Here is a 27459-nt window from a genome sequence, read left to right as displayed (position 1 = left end):
TGTTACTGGCCAAATATCATCACCCTATGCTAGTCTTGGTTATTCAGAAGAAGTTGTTTAAAGTAAAATGTTGACGCTGGACGGACAATGGTGTGTTATTAGCTCACTTGGCCCTTCGGGCCAGGTGAGCTAATAACACACCACTGTGTACTATCAATTCACCGCCCGGTAAAATAAACTCCATGGTAGACATACCAGTAACACACCACTGTGTACTATCAATTCACCCTACGATAAAACAAACTTCATGGTAGACATCTATGGAGACACGAGGGGTGTTCATACCAGTAACACACCACTGTGTACTATCAATTCACCCTACGATAAAACAAACTTCATGGTAGACATCTATGGAGACACGAGGGGTGTTCATACCAGTAACACACCACTGTGTACAATCAATTCACCACATGGTAAAATAGAGACTAAAATGCCATAAAACATTGTATATAGAAATAGAAAATATGTCATGGTTATGCCTAACCTTACCATATAATAAATGCACCTTTGTGGTTGATATAAGTACACCAGTAGTTTAATGATTTTACCTTACCTTGATTTACCTTGATCCGGATGGCCGGGAAATGAGCTTAAAGCTCGTATTGGCCCAATTGAAATCTGCGCTAGATGTCTCAGCTCATATATATTGCGCCCAGGTGTCATAGAAACTCAACATAGGATCACATTTACAGTAAAACCCCACTTACTAGAACTTGTGGGACCCAGAACAATAGTTCGAAGAATACATGGTATTCGAGTAATCCGATGTTGGTCCTAGATCGTCAAGTATAAATCTGTCAAATCTTGAGTGATAATAATTAAACAAACGTACGTATTGTAAATAGTACAAGCTATTATTAAGCATATCTCCGATACTGGTAAACTGAAGTCTTAGCCCAAGGTATTTTCGAAGTGTCAGTGTGATACACAGGTAAAATATCTGTCAGGCATGACATGTCACACCTGTTTGACGAATAAACAGGATTAATTAATACTATGACCATCAAGAGTCGAGGACAATTTTTTGTTTGAGGAACACAGAGTAATCGAGGAATAATGGTTCGACTAATCCGGGGTTACTTTACAAAGAATATGTACGAACTTGTCAGGACCAAACAAACTGTTCGATGAATGAGGGGTATTCGAGTAAACTGAGTTCAAGGAAGTGGGGGTTTTACTGTACCAGGATTTCATTATGTATGAAGTCTTCTTTTTAAGGACTAAAATGACCCCCAAGGCAACACTGTAACAAACCATTTGGATATGAAGCATAACAGGAATCAACGCTTTGTTAAAAAATAGAAAAAATATATACAAACTATGTAAAACATCAACAATGCCAGCAAAGAACAATACATGTATAACATTTGAATGAAAAACCTCGAACACACTAATAAGGAACCCTGTTTCACAAATAAACACAGATCTTAAAAAAGTTATGATATGATAACATGCATTGATGTTATAAGTAGGATTAACAAACCATCAATGCCATTTGTAATGATAATGTAAACACAAACTTGTGCACATATTACTCTACTACTATATATATATTACTGTCACATATTACTCTACTACTACATATATTACTGTCACATATTACTCTACTACTATATATATTACTGTGCATAGGCTCACACGGATTTCAGTGATATAAACATTCATTTTTTGATACATTGTGGGATTCAAGTAAAAAGTTGTGAAAAGTTGAAGCTCAGTGACCCAGGATATTAACATCACTTTAACAACATAAAGATATACACACCTAAATTACAGTATCCCCACCTAGTAACACTCCTTTTGGTCAAAGATATTCAACGCATTAATCTCTGAAAATTACAGCCATCTTGAAATCATTTTGGAACTATGGAAACATTTCATATGTTTCTCTATACAATTTATTACAGGCGGTAAATACAGTGTAGTAACATCAACACACACACGTGGCACATGTATTGATACTCATTTTGATGTCACAAACAAACCTCTGTATTCCGTTATTATGAGTGACTGTATGATCATTTCCATATCCCACCCTGTATTAACGCGAGACCTCCATGTGAGACCCAAGGGGCTGGACACCCATGGGCCAAGGGCTGATATTGGTCAGGGGTTAAAACAGGATAGGATATAGAAATGGTCATCTCATATCCTTTTCATCATATACTGTATGTCAAGAAATGTCTGTTGTGTATAAACATGCCTGATTTTTTCGTAGTTGCTATACAACAAATTTGAATGGTAAGTGTCTACTGTTTGTTAATATAGGATATCCACGAAAGTTTGGCCCACCAAACGATCTAAATGGCTTCATACCACGAAGGAAAGTATCCACGAACATTTCCTGTTATACAGTACTGCACATTTTTAGTACGGTACTATAAAAATGATCAGCGTACCAGCCCATGTCTGGTCAGCAATAAAAAAAGTCTACGTCTGCCAGTATAGGTCTCCAGCATTGAACTGCTGTGTAAGTCTTGTCAAACAACATGCTGAATGAAGTATTACAAAGCAGTACATGTCCATACCAACACATGGACCTAAGGTTTGTACATGGAAGACCTTTGGGATATGGACCTAAGATTGGAATATGACAAACTTCTGAAAGTGACACACTGTTTAGTCATGATACATTCAACTGAATTAAGTTTAATTACAAATACTCAGTCATTCATAGTTTTTTTGTCCAACAAGAATTAGACTGACTTGATCTTTGCCCTCTTGAGGAGACCTTGGTCTTCAGGACTTTTACCAAAATAAATGTACCAATCAAAAGCCCACACTATCACAGTTTCACTAAAATATTTAGCCAATCAAAAATAAATCTCTATAACCTATTCATATTCTACTTTGTGGAAAAATCTTCGTTTGATAAGCAAATAGAGTTGCATATCTTTGAGGTGTCGCCGTCAAGGTCAATGCTGGTAGCAGCAAAAGACACATCAGAGCTATAGCCCAGCAGGTGGCGGTATCTCTCCACATCCATCATCTCCAGCTTCCCTTCCTTGTGCCAGTGTACTTTGCCATCAAACTTGGTACTCACGGGGAAAGTCGTAGACTGGGACAAGGCTTCATTGTCTGTACTGTAATCTGTGCTTGGTGCTGAAATATACATTGAAATTTGCATTAGAAATAAAAGTGTGTGTTCCACAAACTCATTGTAATAAACACTCAATCTAGTTCCCTCTTCTATCTTCTAATCTCTCCTCTCCTCTAACACTTCCCCTCCCCTCTCCTCTAACACTACCTTACCTCTCCCCTCCCCTCTAACAATATCTCTCTCCTCCATACTAACACTATCCCTCCCCCTAACACCTCTCTTACCCTCCCCTATCCTCTAACACTTCCCCCACCCCAGGAAGTACACTCTATCACTTCCCCTCCCCTACCCCCTCTAACACTTCCCCTCTCTGCTAACTCTTCCTCTTCCTCTCTCCTCTCTAAAACATCCCCTCTCCTACCCTCTAACACTTCCCCTCCCCTATCCTCTAACACTTCCCCTCCCAGGAAGTACACTCTAACACTTCCCCTCCCCTACCCTCTTACACTTCCCCCTCCTCTCTCCTCTCTAAAACATCCCCTCTCCTACCCTCTAACACTTCAACTTCCCTGCTCTCTAACACTTCCACTCCCTTCCCTCTAACATGTCCACTTCTCTCCCCTCTACCCCTTCTTAACAAGAGATCCCAGGGGGATCTTGGCATCCACCATCGCACCATTTTCATTAGTTCTGTCCGTTCGATCTTTTCTCTTATCTGTTTCATTAGTTTGACTGACAGCCATCTTGTTCCTCTAATTAGTCTCAAAAGTGCACATGTACCATTAAGGACTATGGGGATCTTGCATATCAAACTTGAGAAAGATCCCTCAATTACGTTCTGAGAAATAGAGCTAACAAACTTTAACTCTCCAATTGAAGATGGCTGCCTATCGGTCATCTTAGTTTTGTGATCAGTCCCAAAATTTGATATGCATATAAAGGGACCATGGAGAACTTTGTGTGAAATTTAGGAAACACCTGAAGTAATTTCTGAGAAAAAGTGCTATCAAGAATTGTTTAGGGACTTTTCTATCTTCTAATCTCTCCTCTAACTCTTCCGCTCACCTCTCATCTATATATATCTCCTCCCTGCTAACACTTCCCCTCACCAGAAAGTACCCTCTAACATTTCTCCTCGCCAGAAAGTACCCTCTAACATTTCCCCTTCCCTTCCCTCTAACATTTCCACTCCCTTCCTCTAACACTTCCCCTCGCCAGGAAGTACCCTCTAGCATTTCCCCTCCCTTTGCCTCTAACACTTCTGCTTCCCTCTCTCCAACACTTCCCCTTCCCTACCCTATAACTCTTCCCCTTCTTTTCCCTCTAATATTTCCCCTCACCTACCCTCTAACACTTCCCCTTCTCTCCCCTCTAGCACTTCCACTTCCCTCCCTCTAACTCTTCCCCTTCCCTACCCTCTAACTCTTCCCCTTCCCTACCCTCTAACTCTTCCGCTCCCTTCCCTTTAACACTTCCCCTTCCCTACCCTCTTACTCTTCCCCTTCTCTTCCCTCTAACTCTTCCCTTCCCTACCCTCTAACTCGTCCCCTTCCTTACCTCTATCTCTTCCCTACCCTCTAACACTTCCGCTTCCCTCCCTCTTACATTTCCCCTTCCGTATCCTCTAACACTTCCCCTCCCCTACCCTCTAACTCTTCCCCTTCACTACCCTCTAACTCTTTCCCTTCCCTCCCCAGCAAGTACCCTCTTACATTTCCCCTTCCCTATCCTCTAACACTTCCCCTCTCCTCTCCTGTAACATTTCCCTCCCCTCTCCTTTAACATTTCCCCTCTCCTACCCTCTAACATTTCCGCTTCCTTCCTCTAACAATTCCCCTTCCCTCTCCTGTGACATTTCCCCTTCCCTTCCCTCTAACACTTCTGCTCCCTTCCTCTAACACTTCCCCTTCCCTACCCTATAACTGTTCCCCTTTTTTCCCTCTAATATTTCCCCTCACCTACAATCTATCACTTCCCCTTCTCTCCCCTCTTCCACTTCCACTTCCACTTCCCTCCCTCTAACTCTTCCCCTTCCCTACCCTCTAACTCTTCCCCTTCCCTACCCTCTAACTCTCTCGCTCCCTTCCCTTTAACACTTCCCCTTCCCTACCCTCTAACTCTTCCCCTTCCCCACCCTCTAACTCTTCCGCTCCCTTCCCTCTAACACTTCCCCTTCCCTACCCTCTAACTCGTCCCCTTCCTTACCCTCTAACTCTTCCCTACCCTCTAACACTTTCGCTTCCCTCCCTCTTACATTTCCCCTTCCCTATCCTCTAACACTTCCCCTTCCCTACCCTCTAACTCGCCCCCTTCCCTACCCTCTAACACTTCCGCTTCCCTCCCTCTAACACTTCCCCTCCCCTACCCTCTAACTCTTCCCCTTCCCTACCCTCTAACACTTCCGCTTCCCTCCCTCTAACTCTTCCCCTTCCCTACCCTCTAACTCTTTCTCTTCCCTCCCCAGCAAGTACCCTCTTACATTTCCCCTTCCCTATCCTCTAACACTTCCCCTCCCCTCTCCTGTAACATTTCCCTCCCCTCTCCTTTAACACTTCCGCTTCCTTCCTCTAACAATTCCCCTCCCCTCTCCTGTGACATTTCCCCTTCCTTTCCCTCTAACACTTCCGTTCCCTTCCCTCTAACACTTCCGCTCCCTTCTCTCTAAAACTCTAAAACTTCCTGCTGTTTGTTACAGAGTCATCTACTTCATTTATGTACATGTGTTTTACTTGTTTTACTGTTAATATTTTCACCTAATATGGTGACACACATGTGAAAATGTTAATGGCATTCAAGGGGGAAACCACTAGATATCCCTTATTTATAGTGGAATGCTTACATTTTGTTGGCAACACTCGTGAATATGGTCGATCTGTAAGGAGATAAAAAAGAATATGTTAGCATGGCCGTTAGTAGATTAACATGAAGTTCACGGGCTTAAGCAGTCACCTCAGTGGAATTGTGAATGATACACTGTTTATTACCAATGCATCTAAAAATGAATAAATAAATAATGGGTATAGTAAGAAAAGACTGATTTCACAAAAGTTTGTTCTAAATTAACCAGCAACTTTCAAATGCGATATCTTTTAAAGATTTTGCACTAATTATATGAATTACTTAAAATTACTCCATGAGCTCACCTGGTGGGGAGGTTAGAGTTCCACCGGGCGGAGAGGGGGTCAAGCCCTTTTTGTGTATATCTTCTGACGCTCATGATCTATGGATCATTTTTGTCATGATGGTAAACATCTACCAGAAAGTTTTAAAGATGTGATAGTTTTTGCAAAATGTTAACTTTTATATTCTCAACCTAAAAACCCTTGGGAAAAGGGGATAACAGCACCTTAAGTATTAATTCTTATTTTCATCACTTAAGCATGATTTCATGAGAGTTTTGTCTGATTGTCCTAGCTTTGAAGGTTTTCAGTAAGTGACAAAAATCCCCCTTTAGCCTATGTAGAGGTTCAGTCCCTTAATTATTCAATTCTGCTCCTAATTATGTAGGGATCCCTTTATGAAATGCTGTTTAGAATCCAATACACTTTTTTAAATGTCATTTGAAGGTTTAGAACTCTTTGATCCCTTGAGGCCCTGCCCTAAGCCTCCTGGCAGATGGGGGTCAGCCCTTTCTAGAGATTAGCTTCTGATCCTTATCATTTTAGAATCATTTCATAAAATATTGGTCGTAATCTAAATGACACACGATGATAGATGTTTAAGCACTTCCAATGACACATGATAATGGACAAAAAACAGTTAAATCTGATCACCTGTGTAACTCAGGTGAATTAAAAAATCCATTTTAGTGTGTTTTTTGTACTATTCATACTTGATGGGTTGAAAGCTTTGTGAACATTATACAAGAAGTCTCCTAGTGATGTGGTTTCTTAAATACCTACCACACCATAAAGAGTTATTTCTATACACATATAATTGATACCTACCTAACAGGTGCTTATTTATTACCAACAGACATGTTGGCCTGTGTTTATTGATACTTACGTCGGAATGCTTGCGCGCGGCCACGTTGTCTATTTGCACTTATTCCCGCTCGTCTTAGCTTTAACACCCTGTAAATTATAGTGCACTAAAATTAGTGACATCTCTTTTTATTTATTAATTTGTTTAGTACATATTTCTGTTTAGCTCACCTGGTCCAAGAGACCAGTGATCTATGCCATGACGGCCATTGGTCCATTTCATTTAAAACACTACTAGTCCTTAATGGTTTTTGACCAAATTTGGTCTGGAGCATCCTTGGCTAAAAGAGACTCAAATTTGTATAAAACAAGGATGTACCCCCACTTCCAGAGACAGAGGGGCGGGGCTACATTAGGGAAATAAAGTTAGCACTTCTAATTTCTTCTCCTTTTATACCAAAGAACGGATTCTAACCAAATTAGTTCTGGAGAATCTTTACGAAAAGTGGACTCATTTCTGTATAAATGGAGGATGTTTCCCCTTGGGGTCAGAGGAGTGGGGCCTCAATAGGGGAAATAAAGGTACAATATCATTTTTTCTTTTTGTATGAATGGAGTGATTTTAACCAAATTTGTTGTAGAGCATCCTTGGCCAATGGGGACTCATTTTCTTTTAACAAATTTGAGCCCTGTAACCTTGAAAGTGACACAAATTCTTACAACTTGATTGCCTTCCAGATCAGCATCCTAGTGGCCAAATATCATCACCCATGTTATGACCTATGGACCAAGTCCACAGTGGCAGGGCTTGAACTATGGGCTAATCCTAGAAGCATGATAGGTCTGTCTCATCATGCCTAACAATATTACAATTCGTTATTGGGTGGGGATTTAAACCATTTCAATGTTAGGATCTAGAGACTTAGTCCCCAGGGGCAGGGACAGATGCCTAGACCAATCCTGATAGCATTAGTGCATCTGTCTCTTCATGCATTAGCAAGTGTATGTATCAAGGTGGGGATCTGAAATGTTTCTTTATGGTAACAGGATCATGCACCACATTAATATTAGTAATTAACCCAGTTGTGAGAGATGGACAGACTGTTGAAAAAACTTAAGAGCTCAACACTTAATGAAGCCACATTGGGTAAGGATACTGGATCATTAATCTACTTACTCAGAGACATTGGGTAAGGATACTGGATCATTAATCTACTTACTCAGAGACATTGGGTAAGGATACTGGATCATTAATCTACTTACTCAGAGACATTGGGTAAGGATACTGGATCATTAATCTACTTACTCAGAGACATTGGGTAAGGATACTGGATCATTAATCTACTTACTCAGAGACATTGGGTAAGGATACTGGATCATTAATCTACTTACTCAGAGACATTGGGTAAGGATACTGGATCATTAATCTACTTACTCAGAGACATTGGGTAAGGATACTGGATCATTAATCTACTTACTCAGAGACATTGGGTAAGGATACTGGATCATTAATCTACTTACTCAGAGACATTAGGTTAGGATACTGGATCATTAATCTACTTACTCAGAGACATTGGGTAAGGATACTGGATCATTAATCTACTTACTTAGTGACATTAGGTTAGGATACTGGATCATTAATCTACTTATTCAGAGACATTGGGTAAGGATACTGGATCATTAATCTACTTACTCAGAGCGTTGGGTAAGGACACTGGATCATTAATCTACTTACTCAGAGACATTCGGTAAGGATACATGATCATTAATCTACTTACTCAGAGACATTGGGCAAGGATACTGGATCATTAATCTTCTTATTCAGAGACATTGGGTAAGGACACTGGATCATTAATCTCCTTATTCAGAGACATTGGGTAAGGACACTGGATCATTAATCTACTTACTTAGAGACATTGGGTAAGGATACTGGATCATTAATCTACTTACTCAGAGACATTGGGTAATGATACTGGATCATTTGACCATGAATTGTTCTCATTGTCAAATCGAAATGCTTTCCAGTATTTATCAGAAATCCCCGTCATGGTAGACGAAACACAAAAGATTTCCCCATTTTGTATATTGGGGCAACTGTTTTCTTCTTCCAATGTAAAGTTACTCCTGTAAAAAAAAAGGGACAAAAATAATACAGTTTGTAAAAATCATAAACAGAAATACCAATGTTTCATTGACAGATGTTAGAATCCATTGACATGTAATACTAAAATCTTAAGAGCGGCAGTTGTTTCCGATTGATATAAGCCTTAAATCTTCAATAAGAGGCCCTGGGGTCTGTATTACTCAAACGGGTATTTAAACAATCTGGGCAAACTAATTGTATTCTCATAATAAGTAATATTGCATATAAACTGCAGAGCATGCATGCGCGAGTGTTTGTGGCCGTAGGGGATTTCAAGTAGGGGGCAGGGAAGAGTCTCAGGTTATCAGCACTTCCATTTGTACAATTGGAATCCCATACACCCACGGTCGTTTCTAGTCGATTGCAGTAAAATTTTCTTGAGCACTTTAAGAAGTCATTCATGGAATGTTGACAGACAGAAGGATGACAATTTGTATTAAGGCATATAAGCTCACATTGCTCCTTCAAACAAGATGAGCGTAAAGATAGAGTTGTCACTCTATGACATAATGATAACTGATGTCTTCTGGACTCATCATTATTCAGAATTTATATGATCAATCTAACATGTACATTACTGTACCATTGTTGGCAGTTACAACATCAATACATTAATGTCTAAAATGATATGATATAAGGAGATATAGATAAAATTTGGTACCACACTATGTAATATAGATGGTACCAATATCCCAGATGTTACTGTCAGCATATTTTGAGAGCTCAGATACTGGCTGTTTCTTTCAGCACACATTGAGAACTGAGATACTGGCTGTTTCTTTCAGCACACATTGAGAACTGAGATACTGGCTGTTTCTTTCAGCATGTGTTGAACGCTCAGATACTAGCTTCAACTGTCGGCTAACATTGCGAGCTCAGATACTAGCTTAAACTAACGGCTAACATTGCGAGCTCAGATACTAGCTGTTACTGTCAGCTCACATTGAGAGCTCAGATACTAGCCTTTACTGTCAGCTCACATTGAGAGCTCAGATACTAGCTGCAACTGTCAGCTAACATCGAGAGCTCAGATACTAGCTGTTACTGTCAGCTCACATTGAGAGCTCATATACTAGCTTCAACTGTCAGCTAACATTGAGAGCTCAGATACTAGCTGTTACTGTCAGCAAACATTGAGAGCTCAGATACTAGCTGTTACTGTCAGCAAACATTGAGAGCTCAGATACTAGCTGTAACTGTCAGCTCATATTGAGAGCTCATATACTAGCTGTTATTGTAAGCTCACATTGAGAGCTCAGATACTAGCTTCAACTGTCGGCTAACATTGAGAGCTCAGATACTAGCTGTTACTGTCAGGTCACATTGAGAGCTCTGATACTAGCTGCAACTGTCAGCACACATCGAGAGCTCAGATACTAGCTGTTACTGTCAGCAAACATTGAGAGCTCATATACTAGCTGTTACTGTCAGCACACATCGAGAGCTCAGATACTAGCTGTTATTGTCAGCTCATATTGAGAGCTCAGATACTAGCTGTTACTGTCAGCTCACATTGACAGCTCAGATACTAGCTGTTACTGTCAGCACACATTGAGAGCTCAGATACTAGCTGTTACTGTCAGAACACATTGAGAGCTCAGATACTAGCTGCAACTGTCAGCACTCATTGAGAGCTCAGATACTAGCTGTAACTGTCAGCTAACATTGAGAGCTCAGATACTAGCTGCACCTGTCAGCACACAACGAGAGCTCAGATACTAGCTTAAACTGTCGGCTAACATTCAGAGCTCAGATACTAGCTGTTACTGTCAGCTCACATTGAGAGCTCAGATACTAGCTACAACTGTCAGCTCCCATTGAGAGCTTAGATACTAGCTACAACTGTCAGCTCACATTGAAAGCTCAGATACCAGCTGTTACTGTCAGCACAACGAGACCTCAGATACTAGCTGTAACTGTCAGCTCACATCGAGAGCTCAGAAACTAGCTTCAACTGTCAGCTAACATTGAGAGCTCAGATACTAGCTACAACTGTCAGCTCACATTGAGAGCTCAGATACTAGCTGCAAATGTCAGCTTACATCGAGGGCTCAGATACTACCTGTTACTGTCAGCACATATTGAGAGCTCCGATACTAGCTGTTACTGTTAGCACACATTGAGAGCTCAGATACTAGCTGCAACTGTTAGCTCACATTGAGAGCTCAGATACTAGCTGTTACTGTCAGCACACATTGAGAGCTCAGATACTAGCTGTTACTGTCAGCTCACATTGAGAGCTCAGATACTTGCTGCACTGTCAGCTCAGATCGAGAGCTCAGGTACTAGCTGTTACTGTCAGCACACATTGAGAGCTCAGATACTAGCTGCTACTGTCAGCTCACATTTAGAGCTCAGATACTAGCTGTTACTGTCAGCACACATTGAGAGCTCAGATACTAGTTGCTACTGTCAGCTCACATTCAGACTAGCATACACTAAATGTGTGGTACAAAATATGCACTTAAGTTAATAGCTGTAGTAGTAGTCTGCAAGAGGTACATACATCAGCCTCTCTGTAACCAGTGAGGATTCAAATATCTCCCATGATTCTTATAAATTAAGAAGAGATAACATACTTGACGTAGAAAAGATCTCCACTGCCCTGCAGATTTATCCATTTAAGTGCTCTTTCATATTCTGGAGAAAGAAAACATAGATAAATTACTTTGACACAAACATGACTTTGACCCAGTTACTGTATTTTAAAAGATTTACATGTAAAATTTTAAACATTCCAATAAAACCTCCAGTGTTCCCCTAAGCTTGAATCAGTGAGAAGTATGATAAAACACAACATTGCAGACAATATGAATATACCCTTGTATAATGAAAACTTGGACAAGAGATGATGTTTGTGATCAGGTGCCTGAAATTTACTGACAATAGAATGAGAAATGTAGTCTGCTGAGCAACTTCTATCAAATTCTATTTAACTTGAATAAGTGGTGAAGTTTATGAAAACATTGTGTGAAGTTCTGTGATGATTGAAAAGAATGAGGTCTGTAGAGGGGATGTATATGAACACATCGCGTGAAGTTCTGTGATGATTGAAAAGAATGAAGTCTGTAGAGGGGATGTTTATGAACACATTGTGTGAAGTTCTGTGATGATTGAAAAGAATGAAGTCTGTAGAGGGGATGTATATGAACACATTGTGTGAAGTTCTGTGATGATTGAAAAAGAATGAAATCTGTAGAGCAATTTCTATATAACTCTATTTAAAGTAACAGTGACCTAGTTTTTCAATGCGGGTGGATGAAACACAAACATGTACAAGAGGTGATGTTTGCAAACATGTGTGTGAAGTGTTGCGACATTCAGAAAAGAAATGAAGTTTGTAGAGTGGTAACCCTGTTTGGGAAACCTGTACAGGCAGATCCCAATATACACTCACATTATCAGAAATACAATAAAACCTTTCATATGTGGTATTGACTCACCGTCTGGGTCCCTCTGTAGTTTGATCTCTACCACATTAGCATGTCTGGGGTCTGCCTGGGCCTGCAGGATGTGTGTGGCCTCCTCAAAGGTGCGGTACACCAAGTCCGTGTGGAGTGCCTGTACGTCAGTGATGAACACCCCCACCTGAAGTTCAAGGTCATATATACATAACATCATATCCATGATAGGAATTTCCCTAATAAATATCTAGGTAGTATATGCACATAATAAGGTATCAATTAACATTCTCAGTATAACCAGACCTTCTAAAAATATGTTGTCTACCATATATATAGGAGTATTTCCAACCAATATGAATATTTCCAGACCTGGTGACAGTTTGTTATCTCCCTATTAAAGGAGTTTTTCCAGACCGACTGAGAACATTTTGTCTCTGTCATGTAGAAATATTTTGCTGACCTTAATGTATTGACAAAATTTTGAAATGTACTGACAGAATTTTCTGTTCTCTCCTTTAGGAATGTTTTCAAACCCACCGACAGTATCTTGTCCCCCTCCTGAATTTGGGATAATTTTTTCTTGGTGACCTTCTTTACATAGATGCCAGTCATGTTTCCACCTGTGATTTCAAACTTGTCCTTTAGTAAGGGCGTTGGTATCTTTATGGTGTAGGTGGAAGGAGGATTGGTGGACCTGGAACAGTCACAAACATTTTCCTATACTGAAGGACAAGTGGTAAAAATAACTGTCACTATCATTTACACTTTTATAACATTGTACAAGCAGATTTGAGACTTGAGGACTTCCCACCCTTCGTAATACACATGTTTTTCTTATCATATTTTCGTGTCGTCATTTTCGTATTGCGTATCGGGCATTCCATTACCGTAGTGTAAATTATAGCAACACTGGGTATACAATAGTACACGATATCGAGACATTCTAATAACTTAGAAATCATCTGTAATCACACGACTACTTCAGAAAAAAAGCTTATAATACAAAGATATTAATTAACTCACAGGAAAACACTGACATCGATCAGGTGACTTCAAGAAGGTTGTATATGGGGCGCATGGAATGTAGACTGATGTGTTTTGTTTACCGACCTCACCTGTACGTATCACATGCTAACAGTTTCACAAGCTCTTGGTCGCTACGACTTTTGTTGTCGAGCAGCGAGTTACGCTCTGTCAGATAAATCGGTTCACAAATGCAATTACAAAAAAAAATAGTTCTTTGTAAAATATCAAGATCCCTATAAAATGCAAGTGCATGTGCGTGCACGTAATAACGGCAAACCATGCAATAGCCTACGGTTACGTATGTACCTGACATGTTAATATACCATGCGTAAGCGGGCTATGGAATGATGTCCAAAGTGTACATGATTGAGTGTAATTTTGTTCCATAAAAGAACAGTAAATTGACAATTAAATATAGTAATTTCATTTATTTACGTCGTTTTTGGTATAGTAAATAAAATAAGTGTCATTGTACAAATTCTATCCCTCTGCAAAAAGTTCCAATTTTTTTCAAGGTAGACAACTCTCATCAGGATCAAAATTATTGTAAAATGTAAAATAAATGAATTATGAAGATTTTGTGCGTATTTGGTTCAATTATTCACTCTTTTTGTATGAACCTATGTGTCCTGTTTGCTCTTAGATTGTATATAGTAACTTTTTTCCATACAATTTCATTAAAAAACGCTTTTTGTAACATTTTGTAGATATTTTATGAAAAATAAAATGTTTGTAGGGTTGATTAGCAATGTTTCTTTTCATTATTTTATTGTTGTAATAGTTTTGAATAATGCCACATGCTTAAAAAATGTGAAAGTGTTAGATATGACAAAAAAACAATTTTTCAGTATTTTTTACAAAAAAAGCCCCAGTTTATCGGAATGCTTAGATTTTCATAAAATCATCTCTACATAGTGACATTACCATTATGTGAAACTTTCATTGAATTCTGCTGGCTAACTGCTAAAGGGTGGAGCCTCCTTAAGCAGACTGTATTTCTTTTAGATCTCAGACATACAAGGATTGTACCATAAACAGAATTCAGACTTTAGAGGATTATATTACAATCAAGTTTCAAACTTACAAGGACAATATTATAATCCGATTTCAGACTAACATGGACAATATTATAATCCGATTTCAAACTTACATGGACAATATTATAATCCGATTTCAGACTTACATGGACAATATTATAATCCGATTTCAGACTTACGAGGACAATATTACAATCAGACTTACGAGGACAATTTTACAATCAGACTTACGAGAACAATATTACAATCGGACTTACGAGGACAATATTACAATCAGACTTATGAGGACAATATTACAATCAGATTTCAGACTTATGAGGACAATATTACAATCAGACTTACGAGGACAATATTACAATTAGACTTACGAGAACAATATTACAATCTGACTTACGAGGACAATATTATAATCAGACTTACGAGGACAATATTTCAATCAGACTTACGAGGACAATATTACAATCAGACTTACGAGGACAATATTACAATTAGACTTACGAGAACAATATTACAATCTGACTTACGAGGACAATATTATAATCAGACTTATGAGGACAATATTACAATCAGACTTATGAGGACAATATTACAATCAGACTTACGAGGACAATATTACAATCAGACTTACGAGGACAATATTATAATCAGACTTACGAGGACAATGTTACAATCAGACTTACGAGGACAATATTACAATCTGACTTACGAGGACAATATTACAATCAGACTTACGAGGACAATATTACAATCAGACTTACGAGGACAATATTACAATCAGACTTACGAGGACAATATTACAATCAGACTTACGAGGACTGTATGTATGGAGCTAACATATCCTCTAGTACTGGACACAGGCCGTTGTCTTCTGATGTGTGGACAGACTCATCTGACTTGAACGACTTATCCTCACCTGGAACCTCGTCTATCATTTCCATGGTTACGTACTGACCATCTTTCAGTTTGCCACGCCGATAAACCCTTTCTGGTACATTATTGTCGTCATCTTATATAATAAAACAAGAGGCCCATGGGCCTTAACGGTCACCTGAGTCTATAGTATTTATTTTTGTTGTTGAAATATGTACCAATTTGAGTAAAAAATAGTNCATTATAGTGTATTTAATTTCGGGCAGGTGAGATAACAAGTCATAAAGGACCCAGACATGAGATCTTCGTTTGATCTATGTCTGTTGATCTTTTCTGAGAAATGAAACGTAGACAGACTGAAAGACAGGGCCCCTATCATTTGATAAATATTTACTTCTCAAACGTTTGTTGTATTTGTGAACAAAATCTGAGGAATCATGAACAATAGAGATACAGTATGTATAAACAAAACATTAAAAAAGACCGGTATCAGATAATTATTATATTTTGTATGAAAATTGTTTCAGGAGATTGTAACTACAATACATGATAAAATACCTACTTCTGGGGCCTGACACCATCAGTCGTGCCACCTGTGTGTTCAGTCTGCTAGGGATCTGATCTGTAATGCGGTCAGAAGGCTTGCGAACAGTACCTGGGTGGACATGGATGGACGAATTGTTGCTATAAATTCCACTCCTTTTATCTGCAGTGAAAAAATGTCAAATCCTTTTTCAATGCATGACCTCTCTTTTGAGGCTTAAAATGATAAAACTTATTATTTCATAAATATTTTAAGTTTATGAAAGCTATCATTTTTATAAACAAGAGGCCTAAGGGGCTGAATACCTCACTGCTATTGTTTGTTTTATATGAAACAGACAGATGGATTTGAAGAACATATATGACGACCTTGTTGTATGAATGTTAATTTTTGCATATCTGTTTGTTTTTCAGCATCTATGTATGATAGACTTTTTTTATCCTTTTGTATTTGAAATGTAAGGAATAAATGTTGAATTATTCTCCAATTGTAAGCGCACACTTTAATCTCTCTATCTGAACATGCATACATTAAATCAGGTATTTTTAAGATAATCATTTTCCTATTATAATTTACCAAACATCTTGTCATAATTATTTTTTTTCCCTTGAACAAACTCTTATATAAGAAGGACCTAAGGATCCTCCAGGTCAAATTAAGTAAAATCCCTTAATCCTGATAATCAAGATGTAGGATTTATCCATATTTCCCCAACTGGGCCCCACACCTTTGTCCTCAAGACACCCTGTAGCTTTACAATTTCAGCAGCAGCTATGATTGACATACATATCCGGTAACCTACCTCTAGTTCTTTCCACATCTCCATCACGCGAGTTCTGGATAAGTAAAAAATAAAGTTTCCTAGTACATTTTAACATTAGTCAGTTAAATCGTCATTCATCTATATTTGCTACACTAATCCTCACGGCTCCATGTCCCAAAGGGTAGGCCAATCCTGGTAGCCAGAGTGTTGTCTTTTCATGCAAAGCAAGTGTAGGAGTAGGGCCAGACCCCTGAGCTAATCATTGTGGCATGAATGTAATGGTCTATTCATGCCTAGAAATTTAATAAGAGGCCCAGGGGCCTTAATAGCTCACCTGGTATTTTATTTTCAATTTAAAACCTGCTGAGTATCAAAGGAGTACAACAAAGACAAGTTACAAGAAGGACTAAATCTATTTGGGTAAGTAAGACACCAAGAACATGAGTGTGTTCTTCAAGTCAAGCTCTTTTGTAAATCGTTATGACATGGGGATCTCAACAGTTTCAATGTTATGACCCAGGGAGGTAGCAATTGTACATTTGGATATGGGGGAAATTCCTTCATTCATATGGAAGGTGAAGGGTGAAGGGTTTTATTGATTTACTTCTATTTCCCCTATTGGGTCACATCCTTCTGCCCCCCCCCCCCCCCCCCCTTCATTTGTACAAGAAGGAGAAACATTTTCCTATATTTTCCTATATTTCCCCTATTGGGCCTTGTCTCTCTGTCCCCAGGAGAGCCACATACTCAGTTAATACAAAATTGAATCCTCTTCACCCAAAGATGCTCTAGAACGAGTTTGGTTCAAATATCCTTTCATCGGTACAAAAATAGAAGAATTTTTAAAATTTTCCTTTATATATATTTTTTCTTTTATTTCCCTTATTGGGCCCTGCCTCGCTGCCCAAAGGAGGGCCACACCATCTGTTTATACAAAATTGAGACCCCTTTGTCCAAAGATGCTTTAGAACAAATTTGGTCAAGTCCCTCATTTGGTTTAGAAGGAGAAGATTTTTGGCCCCGCCCCTCTGCCCCCAAGGTGTCTATATCCTCCGTTTATACAAATTGAGAACCCATTGGCCAATGATGCTCCAGACCAGATTTGGTCAAAATCCACTTAGCCATTAAGTAGTGTTTTATACGGAAATGTTGACGGACAACGGACATTGCGCCAAGGCATAAACTCACTTGGCCCTTCAGGCCAGGCAAGCTAATAAATGGTTATACATGATGGGGATCTCAACTGTTATGATGTTATGATATATGCAGGGATCTCTTCAATCTCAAGGGTTGTAATAACTTCATTTATCAAAACAAATATTATGACCTTTTTAAACCAAACATGGTTACAATCTGTCTAGCCATTGAGAAGTAATATTTTGAAGTAATAAAGGTGTAAAATTCCATTGTTGGCCCTGCTCCTCTGGCCCCAGGGTTGTACCCACTTTATTTATACAAAATGTGATAGTTATGCCTTGGCCACTTACTGTTTCAGACACAAACCATGAAGACCATTAGCAGGATATGGCCAGCTGCTATTCTCACTATTTGGCCAGCCCTTCTGTACCAAAGGGTGCAACAACCTTCATTTATACAAAATCAAACCTTTAGGTTACTTAACACCAAATTAGGTTAAATTCTGTCGATCCATATAGAAGGAAAAGTCTTTCAAATCTTAACCACTTTTTCCCTCATTGGGCCCTGACCCTAGCTGGCCTAAAAAAAAATTGCCTCATAATGGTTTCATTGTACCATGTGTGTTGATGAATCTTACCGAAACTTGAGATAGCTGGTCGTCAGAACTGTCCTGGCTCTCCTGTAATATAATGTCAGGTAAAACATGAAAATAACAGCAGTCTACCATCATCCTCAACACCAAAATGGGAACAAATTAGGTCACACTGAACACTATAATGGGAAGGATCTAAGGTCTCACTGAACACTATAATGGGAACAATTAAGGGTCTCACTTAACACCAGAATGGCAACGATTTTAGGTTGCACTGAACGCTTTATTGGGAACGATTTAAGGTTACAATGAACACCAGAATGGGAACAATTTAAGGTTACACTGAACACCAGAATGGGGACAATTTAAGGTTACACTAAACACCAGAATGGGAACAATTTAAGCTTACACTGAACACCAGAATGGGAACATTTTAAGATTACACTGAACACCAGAATGGGGACAATTTAAGGTTACACTAAACACAAGAATGGGAACAATTTAAGGTTACACTGAACACCAGAATGGGAACATTTTTAGCTTACACTGAACACCAGAATGGGGACAATTTAAGGTTACACTACACACCAGAATGGGAACAATTTAAGGTTACACTGAAGACCAGAACGGGAACAATTTAAAGTCTCACTGAACACAAGAATGGGAACAATTTAAGGTTACACTGAAGACCAGAACGGGAACAATTTAAGGTCTCACTGAACACAAGAATGGGAACAATTTAAGGTTACACTGAACACCAGAATGGGGACAATTTAAGGTTACACTGAACACCAGAATGGGAACAATCTAAGATCTCACTAAACACCAGAATGGGAACGATTTAAGGCTACACTGAACACCAGAATGGGGACAATTTAAGGTTACACTACACACCAGAATGGGAACAATTTAAGGTTACACTGAACAACAGAATGGGAACAATTTAAGGTCTCACTGAACACAAGAATGGGAACAATTTAAGGTTACACTAAACACCAGAATGGGAACAATTTAAGCTTACACTGAACACCAGAATGGGAACATTTTAAGCTTCCACTGAACACCAGAATGGGGACAATTTAAGGTTACACTAAACACAAGAATGGGAACAATTTAAGGTTACACTGAACACCAGAATGGGAACATTTTAAGGTTACACTGAACACCAGAATGGGAACAATTTAAGCTTACACTGAACACCAGAATGGGAACATTTTAAGCTTACACTGAACACCAGAATGGGGACAATTTAAGGTTACACTAAACACCAGAATGGGAACAATTTAAGGTTACACTGAAGACCAGAATGGGAACAATTTAAGGTCTCACTGAACACAAGAATGGGAACAATTTAAGGTTACACTGAACACCAGAATGGGAACAAATTAAGGTCTCACTGAACACAAGAATGGGAACAATTTAAGGTCTCACTGAACACAAGAATGGGAACAATTTAAGGTCTCACTTAACACCAGAATGGGAACAATTTAAGGTCTCACTGAACACCAGAATGGGAACAATTAATAGACACACTGAACACAAGAATGGGAACATTTTAAGATCACACTGAAGTTAAGAATGATAACCAACTAGGTTATATAAAATACTGATTATCATTGTGAATTGGAATATAAAATATGATTTTTTGTATTCTTAACAGGATTCTAGGGTACTGAAGCATATAAAAAAAAAAAAAGTGTTTTAAGGTATTGCAATATCACCCAACATTCTAGAATAATGGAACATTTAGAAATGTAACTGTGTTTAGGGTATATATACATGAAAGTGTATAAAGAATTGTGACAGTGTTTTAGGATAAAGAAATGTAGTGTTTTAGGGTATAGAAATACATTTTCATTTCTACTGAACTTGGACTCAATATACGTACCAAGGAGCTGGAGAGTTATTTTTTCATGAACTTTCCGGTAAGCATATAACAGGAAAAAAGTATAGAAAATAGTCCCATTGATATAGATTGTTTTCAATTTTTTCCCCATAAATTTCTGATTGAAACAAGCATGTGTCTATATCTTATATTGTTTAAACATTGGAATTATCCAAATTATCAAATCGCATTGAATGTAAATATAAGGAATCCTGTTCTGTTGAGGTTTATCGGGTTTTGCAGTTCATAAAAATTATCTCAAAACCCAATGAGATTTATACCCATAACAGTTCATTAAATTTGACTCGAGACCCAATGAGGTTTATCTGTAAGTTATACTCCAGAGAGACTAGAATGCTTTATTGCAGAGGGATTTATGCCCCCTAAACCTCAACAGACCATGATTCTGTCCTTAAATAACAATGTGTAAGGTAACTTCAGCATTTAGAAATAATAAAAGTTCTAAGGAACAGGAGCATTAAAAATTACAGACTATACCTGTGAATTGCGTTTTCCACGTAAATATTCCACTTCAGTGCACAGCGCTGTATAATCCTGTTCCAATTTATGTTTCTCCATGAACAGTTTGTTTCTCTTCTCCGACTCCTCACTCACTTTCTTTTGTTCTTTAATGCGCTCGTCCTCTAACTATTAAACAGGAAACATAAGGCGGCTTAACGACCACATAATCACTGCTTTTTTATATACTGATTTCTAAAATAGCATTTAGATGTTTTGAGATATTTGGTGTCTGAATATGCAAAGCCTAAAAACGATATACAAATGTACAATGTATATTAATTTACACCATCCTTAAACAGTATGTGTCTGTTTTTATCTTGAAGTCCAGTTAAACGGAGATCTCATGAAGCAGACCTTCACACTATGTATTAGTCTTAAAAATAATGCCTTAGTTATAGTTCATCTCTGGTCATCATCCAGTTAATGCAAATATCATAAGAATCCTATATCTTGACTCAGGGCCATAATCAAGTTTAATAGCTTCTGCTTATAAACCGAGGAAATGAAGCATCACGAGTATTACTGTTAACCCTTTCAACGACTTGTTCCCTCACAAAATCAAATTTGAGACGAAGGCTTCCCAAACAGATTTTTTTTTTTTTTTTTTTTTTTTTTTTTATAGAATGTAAACTTCAAAATGTCTTATTTTAACTAATTTTATTTCAATATTTTATTAAGATCATCAGTTATGTAAAACTTATATCAGTGTATTGTGAAGACATTGTAAGTTACTGGGGTTCATTTAAGTATGTTATAGGAATTCAAACCCCAAAATCCCTGAATACAACGTCTGTATACAGGGATTATTCATCAGGAGGAAGCTTTTTGAATCCTGGTTTACACACTTAAATGTTAGAATATCATTGATTTTAGTAGGCTAGCATATTGATGAACTGGCATACCCACAATATACGCAAAAGGCGTAATAAGATCACCATTGAAATAATATCAGTATTGAAATTATATCACCATTAAAATAAGATCACCCACTTAAATAAGATCACCATTGAAATAAGATCACCATTGAAATAATATCACCATTGAAATAAGATCACCTCTGAAATACGATCACCCACTTAAATAAGATCACCATTGAAATAAGATCAACACTGATATAAGATCACCATTGAAATAAGATCACCAATGAAATAATATCAACACTGATATGAGATCACCATTGAAATAAGATCACCAATGAAATAAGATCAACACTGATATAAGATCACCATTGAAAAACGATCACCACTGGAATGCTGAAAGTATCAACAGTAGTTAATGATAGAAAGATATTTTGTAAAAGAAACAAGATGACATCTTATTTCGCACCTTTGCATATAAGACAGAATTATCCAGGTTGAAAAAGGGGTGTCAGAACTTGCTATCTTACATTATTTGATTATTAAATTTTGTAAGCAGTTTGTGGTTTTCTCGACTGAGTGACCAATTAACCAGCTAACCATTGACAACCTTATTTTGTACACAAGCAGTATTTACAAACTATTTTCTCATGAGATTGCACTGTAATAGTGCAGTCAGGTGGATTGGCTCTAATATTGCAGTCAGGTGGATGGGCTCTTATAGTGCAGTCAGGTGGATTGGCTCTAATAATGCTGTCAGGTGGATGGGCTCTAACAGTGCAGTCAGGTGGATGGGCTCTTATAGTGCAGTCAGGTGGATGGGCTCTAATAATGCTGTCAGGTGGATGGGCTCTAATAGTGCAGTCAGGTGGACGGGCTCTAATAGTGCAGTCAGGTGGAAGTCAGGTGGATGGGCTCTAATATAGATGGGCTCTAATAGTGCAGTCAGGTGGACGGGCTCTAATAGTGCAGTCAGGTGGATGTGCTCTAATAGTGCAGTCAGGTGGATGGGCTCTAATAGTGCAGTCAGATAGATGGGCTCTAATAGTGCAGTCCGGTGGATGGGCTCTAATAGTGCAGTCAGGTTGATTGGCTCTAATAGTGCTGTCAGGTGGATGGGCTCTAATAGTGTAGTCAGGTGGATTGGCTCTAATAGTGCTGTCAGGTGGATTGGCTCTATAATAGTGCAGTCAGGTGGCTGTGCTCTAATATTGCAGTCAGATGGATTGGCTCTAATAGTGTTGTCAGGTGGATTGGCTCTAATTGGGCAGTCAGGTGGATGGGCTTTAATAGTGCATTTAGGTGGATGGGGTCTAATAGTGCAGTCAGTTGGATGCGGTCTAACAGTGCAGTCAGGGGGTTGTGGTCTAACAGTGCAGTCAGGTGGACGGGCTCTAGTAGTGCAGTCAGGTGGACATATGGGGTCTAATAGTGCAGTCAGTTGGTTGTGGTCTAACAGTGCAGTCAGGTGGTTGTGGTCTAATAGTGCAGTCAGGTAGATTGACTCTAATAGTGCAGTCAGGCGGATTGGGTCTAATAGTGCTGTCAGGAGGATGGGCTCTAGTAGTGCAGTCAGATGGACTCTAATAGTGCTGTCAGGTGGATTGGCTCTAATATTGCAGTCAGATGGATTGGCTCTAATCGTGCAGTCAGGTGGATGGGGTCTAAAAGTGCAGTCAGGTGGATGTGGTCTAATAGTGCAGTCAGGTGGACGGGCTCTAGTAGTGCAGTCAGGTGGACATATGGGGTCTAATAGTGCAGTCAGGTAGATTGACTCTAATAGTGCAGTCAGGGGGATTGGCTCTAATATTGCAGTCAGGTGGATTGGCTCTATAATAGTGCAGTCAGGGGGAGTGGCTCTTATAGTGCTGTCAGGGGGATGGGCTCTAATAGTGCATTTAGGTGGATGGGGTCTAATAGTGCAGTCAGTTGGATGCGGTCTAACAGTGCAGTCAGGAGGATGGGCTCTAGTAGTGCAGTTAGGTGGACATATGTGGTATAATAGTGCAGTCAGGTGGCTGTGCTCTAATATTGCAGTAAGGTGGATGGGCTCTACTAGTGCAGTCACGTGGATAGGCTTTAATAGTGCAGTCAGGTGGCTGTGCTCTAATATTGCAGTCAGATGGATTGGCTCTAATCGTGCTGTCAGGTGGATGGGATCTATAATAGTGCAGTCAGGGGGAGTGGCTCTTATAGTGCTGTCAGGGGGATGGGCTCTAATAGTGCCGTCAGGTGGATTGGCTCTAATAGTTCTGTCAGGAGGATGGGCTCTAGTAGTGCAGTCAGATGGACTCTAATAGTGCTGTCAGGTCGATTGGCTCTAATAGTGCTGTCAGGAAGATGGGCTCTAATAGTGCAGTCATGTGGATTGGCTCTAATAGTGCTGTCAGGTGGATTGGCTCTAATAGTGCTGTCAGGAAGATGGGCTCTAATAGTGCAGTCAGGTGGATTGACTTTAATAGTGTTGTCAGGTGGATGGGCTCTAATAGTGCAGTCAGGTGGATTGACTCTAATAGTGCAGTCAGGTGGATGGGCTCTAATAGTGCAGTCAGGTGGATGGGCTCTAATAGTGCAGTCCCGTGGATAGGCTTTAATAGTGCAGTCAGGTGGATGGGCTCTAATTGTGCAGTCAGGTGGATGGGCTTTAATAGTGCAGTCAGGTGGATGGGCTCTAATAGTGCAGTCCCGTGGATAGGCTTTAATAGTGCAGTCAGGTGGATGGGCTCTAATAGTGCTGTCAGATGGATTGGCTCTAATAGTGCTGTCAGGTGGATGGGCTCTAATAGTGCTGTCAGGTGGATGGGCTCTAATAGTGCAGTCAGGTTGATTGGCTCTAATATTGCAGTCAGGTGGATTGGCTCTAATAGTGCTGTCAGGTAGATGGGCTCTAATAGTGCAGTCAGGTGGATGGGCTCTAACAGTGCAGTTAGGTGGATGTGGTCTAACAGTGCAGTCAGGTGGCTGTGGTCTAACAGTGCAGTCAGGTGGATGTGGTCTAACAGTGCAGTCAGGCGGATGTGGTCTAACAGTGCAGTCAGGTGGATGAGGTCTAACAGTGCAGTCAGGCGGATGTGGTCTAACAGTGCAGTCAGGTGGATGGGCTCTAGTAGTGCAGTCAGGTGGACATATGTGGTCTAATAGTGCAGTCAGGTGGATGGGGTCTAATAGTGCAGTCAGGTGGATGTGGTCTAATAGTGCAGTCAGGGGGATGGGCTCTAACAGTGCAGTCAGGTGGATGTGGTCTAACAGTGCAATCAGGTGGATGTGGTCTAACAGTGCAGTCAGGTGGCTGTGGTCTAACAGTGCAGTCAGGTGGATGTGGTCTAACAGTGCAGTAAGGTGGATGGGCTCTAGTAGTGCAGTCAGGTGGATGTGGTCTAATAGTGCAGTCAGGGGGATGGGCTCTAACAGTGCAGTCAGGTGGATGTGGTCTAACAGGGCAGTCAGGTGGATGGGCATTATGCATACCTATATAATCAGGTGGATGTGGTCTAACAGTGCAGTCAGGTGGATGGGGTCTAATAGTGCAGTCAGGTGGATGGGGTCTAATAGTGCAGTCAGGTGGATGGGCTCTAATAGTGCAGTCAGGTGGATGGGCTCTAACAGTGCAGTCAGGTGGATGTGGTCTAACAGTGCAGTCAGGTGGATGGGCATTATGCATACCTATATCAGCTTTTAATGGATACATTATAGGGGCGAGACAAAATAACTACATACATTTTTTGACAGCTAACTCAGCAAAACACTAATTTAGGAGTTGTTTACAACTTTATGAAGACCACAACAATGGTAATCTACACTCTTTGTTTGACAAAGGAAACAGTTGCTTTCGAAAGCTCGCAAAACCCAACATGTAGTTCCAAATACTGTCTGTAGACAGAACAAACTGTATATTAATAATCCTTAACTGATGAATCTCATCCAAAGTCATTAAACTAGACCTTATGGATCTTCATAAAATGTCATTTGAATTTAAAAATACATGTATTTGACCCTTGTGACAATTAAAGTATGTCAACGTAATTTATTTCAAAACAGGCATTAAAGATCTTCTGAAGTTTTCTTTAAACATTGTAAGGTCAAAGAGGTTTTTTTCGAAAAATATATTTCATCCTAGAAAGGCCGAATATTCAGGAGTATTTTGTTTAAAAAAACCACAACATATTTGATACTTGTGACCTTGAAGGTAGGTAAAGGAACACATTCACTTCAGCAGGATCCAGGCCAACTATTTTTAAGTACTTTTAATCTTTTGAACATATTTGACCGTAATGACATTGAAAGTGATACAAGGACATTCATTTGAACACAAACATGGCCAGGTACAGGGCAAATATTGAGACTATCAGCATGATAAAGTCATTTAAAAGTTGACACCAGAAGCTGGGCAGTGGATGCTGCACCATTGCCAGAAGCACTGGTGTGCCAGATGAGCTAAAATATTTCAAGAAATTTGGATACAGGGACAGGTATTTCTGTTTTGTAGATGCTCCGCTACATTCAGCAAGGAATCATAAAATGGATCAGTCACAGTTATAAAGTCACCATTCCTGAATAACATCCTACCATTTTCTTGTCATCTTCCAATTTCTGGATCATCTCAAAATAATGGTTGGTTGTAGACAGCTGTTTCTCTAGGAGACTGTCCATCTTTGTCCTCTCTTTTTTCAGTCTTTCACAGGTTTCCTTCACCTGAAAATGTACAAATACTGATGTCATCTACTGTATATCATGAAATGTTCGTTGTGTAGAAACATTCATGGTTTTCGTGGTTGTTACTGAACCAAAAAATACACCGAATTAGAATGATATACATGTCTACTGTTTGTTAATACAGAATATCCACGAAAGTTTGTACCACGAAACGATCTAAATGGCTTCAAACCACGAAGGAAAGTATCCACGAACATTTCCTGTTATACAGTATATGTTTTAACTATTACTGTAAAAACTATCATAGGAAACAAACAAATTTTACTTATTTGCTTGAAAATTAAAATTGTGTAAAACATCTTGTCTTTTATAAACAAGATGCCCAGAGGGCCTGTATCGCTCACCTGGATATTTAAACAACCATGACAAAATATTCGCATTAAAAGTAGAATGGCAAATAAGGTTCCTGGGATAAGACCAGTCTACAGGGTCAATCCACAACCAGATAGTATATTTATCGCACCTCAGACAGAGATATCCCACGTCATGCTAGATTTTTCTATCTCGTTCGATCTGTCTTGTACGTTTACGTGACATTTCGCAGAATTTTTACACTACGATGTATTCATCCGCGCGTTAACTGCTTGAAATTAACAATTTGCATTATAAATGTTCTGTTTTGACATTATTGTATAGTTTTGATGTTGTTAGATATTTGATGTTGTAGATAAAATATAATCTACATTGTGAAATATGTTGTAATATATGTAAGGATGGGCTACGCTTTTACGCAGAAGCATTCAAATGTAGCTTAAGCAGTGAAGAGGTCATCATCATTTGAGGCCGAAGGTGGGATACTTACAGTTTTTAGCTAGTCTCGGGCTATGATTATGTAACATCCCAACCTCGGCTTACGACTCGGTTGGGATTTTGTTACAGAATCTTAACCCTCGACTGAGATAACCCGATCTCGCTCAGTTACAGGTAATAGATTTTATAAGTGTGTCCAAATTTTCATTTTTTGCAATTGTATATATGGTTATAGGGTGGTGTTTTCATGTTA

At 39.2% G+C, this 27459-nt stretch overlaps 1 protein-coding gene across 3 annotated transcripts in view; it reads right to left on the bottom strand.

Annotated features, from left to right (window-relative positions):
• The window catches only part of LOC110463849 (caspase recruitment domain-containing protein 11-like), a 47098-nt gene continuing 19639 nt past the window's right edge, over positions 1 to 27459 (bottom strand). For all 3 annotated transcript variants that reach the window (XM_021518741.1, XM_021518743.1, XM_021518742.1), the window contains 13 exons: positions 26310 to 26435; positions 20863 to 21012; positions 18525 to 18566; positions 16790 to 16823; positions 16006 to 16149; positions 15384 to 15579; positions 13048 to 13204; positions 12550 to 12694; positions 11686 to 11746; positions 8914 to 9087; positions 7046 to 7113; positions 5880 to 5912; positions 1 to 3102 (listed from right to left, as the gene is read on the bottom strand). In XM_021518741.1, coding sequence (XP_021374416.1) covers positions 2846 to 3102; positions 5880 to 5912; positions 7046 to 7113; positions 8914 to 9087; positions 11686 to 11746; positions 12550 to 12694; positions 13048 to 13204; positions 15384 to 15579; positions 16006 to 16149; positions 16790 to 16823; positions 18525 to 18566; positions 20863 to 21012; positions 26310 to 26435 — 1587 coding nt within the window. In that variant the 3' untranslated portion in view covers positions 1 to 2845. The remainder of the gene's footprint in view (positions 3103 to 5879; positions 5913 to 7045; positions 7114 to 8913; positions 9088 to 11685; positions 11747 to 12549; positions 12695 to 13047; positions 13205 to 15383; positions 15580 to 16005; positions 16150 to 16789; positions 16824 to 18524; positions 18567 to 20862; positions 21013 to 26309; positions 26436 to 27459) is intronic.

Source organism: Mizuhopecten yessoensis, unplaced genomic scaffold, assembly GCF_002113885.1.
Source record: "Mizuhopecten yessoensis strain PY_sf001 unplaced genomic scaffold, ASM211388v2 scaffold10937, whole genome shotgun sequence".
NCBI classification, from domain to species: Eukaryota; Metazoa; Mollusca; class Bivalvia; order Pectinida; family Pectinidae; genus Mizuhopecten; species Mizuhopecten yessoensis.
The sequence above is the reverse complement of the archived record's forward strand: the minus strand, read 5'-3'. Positions and strand labels throughout refer to the sequence as shown.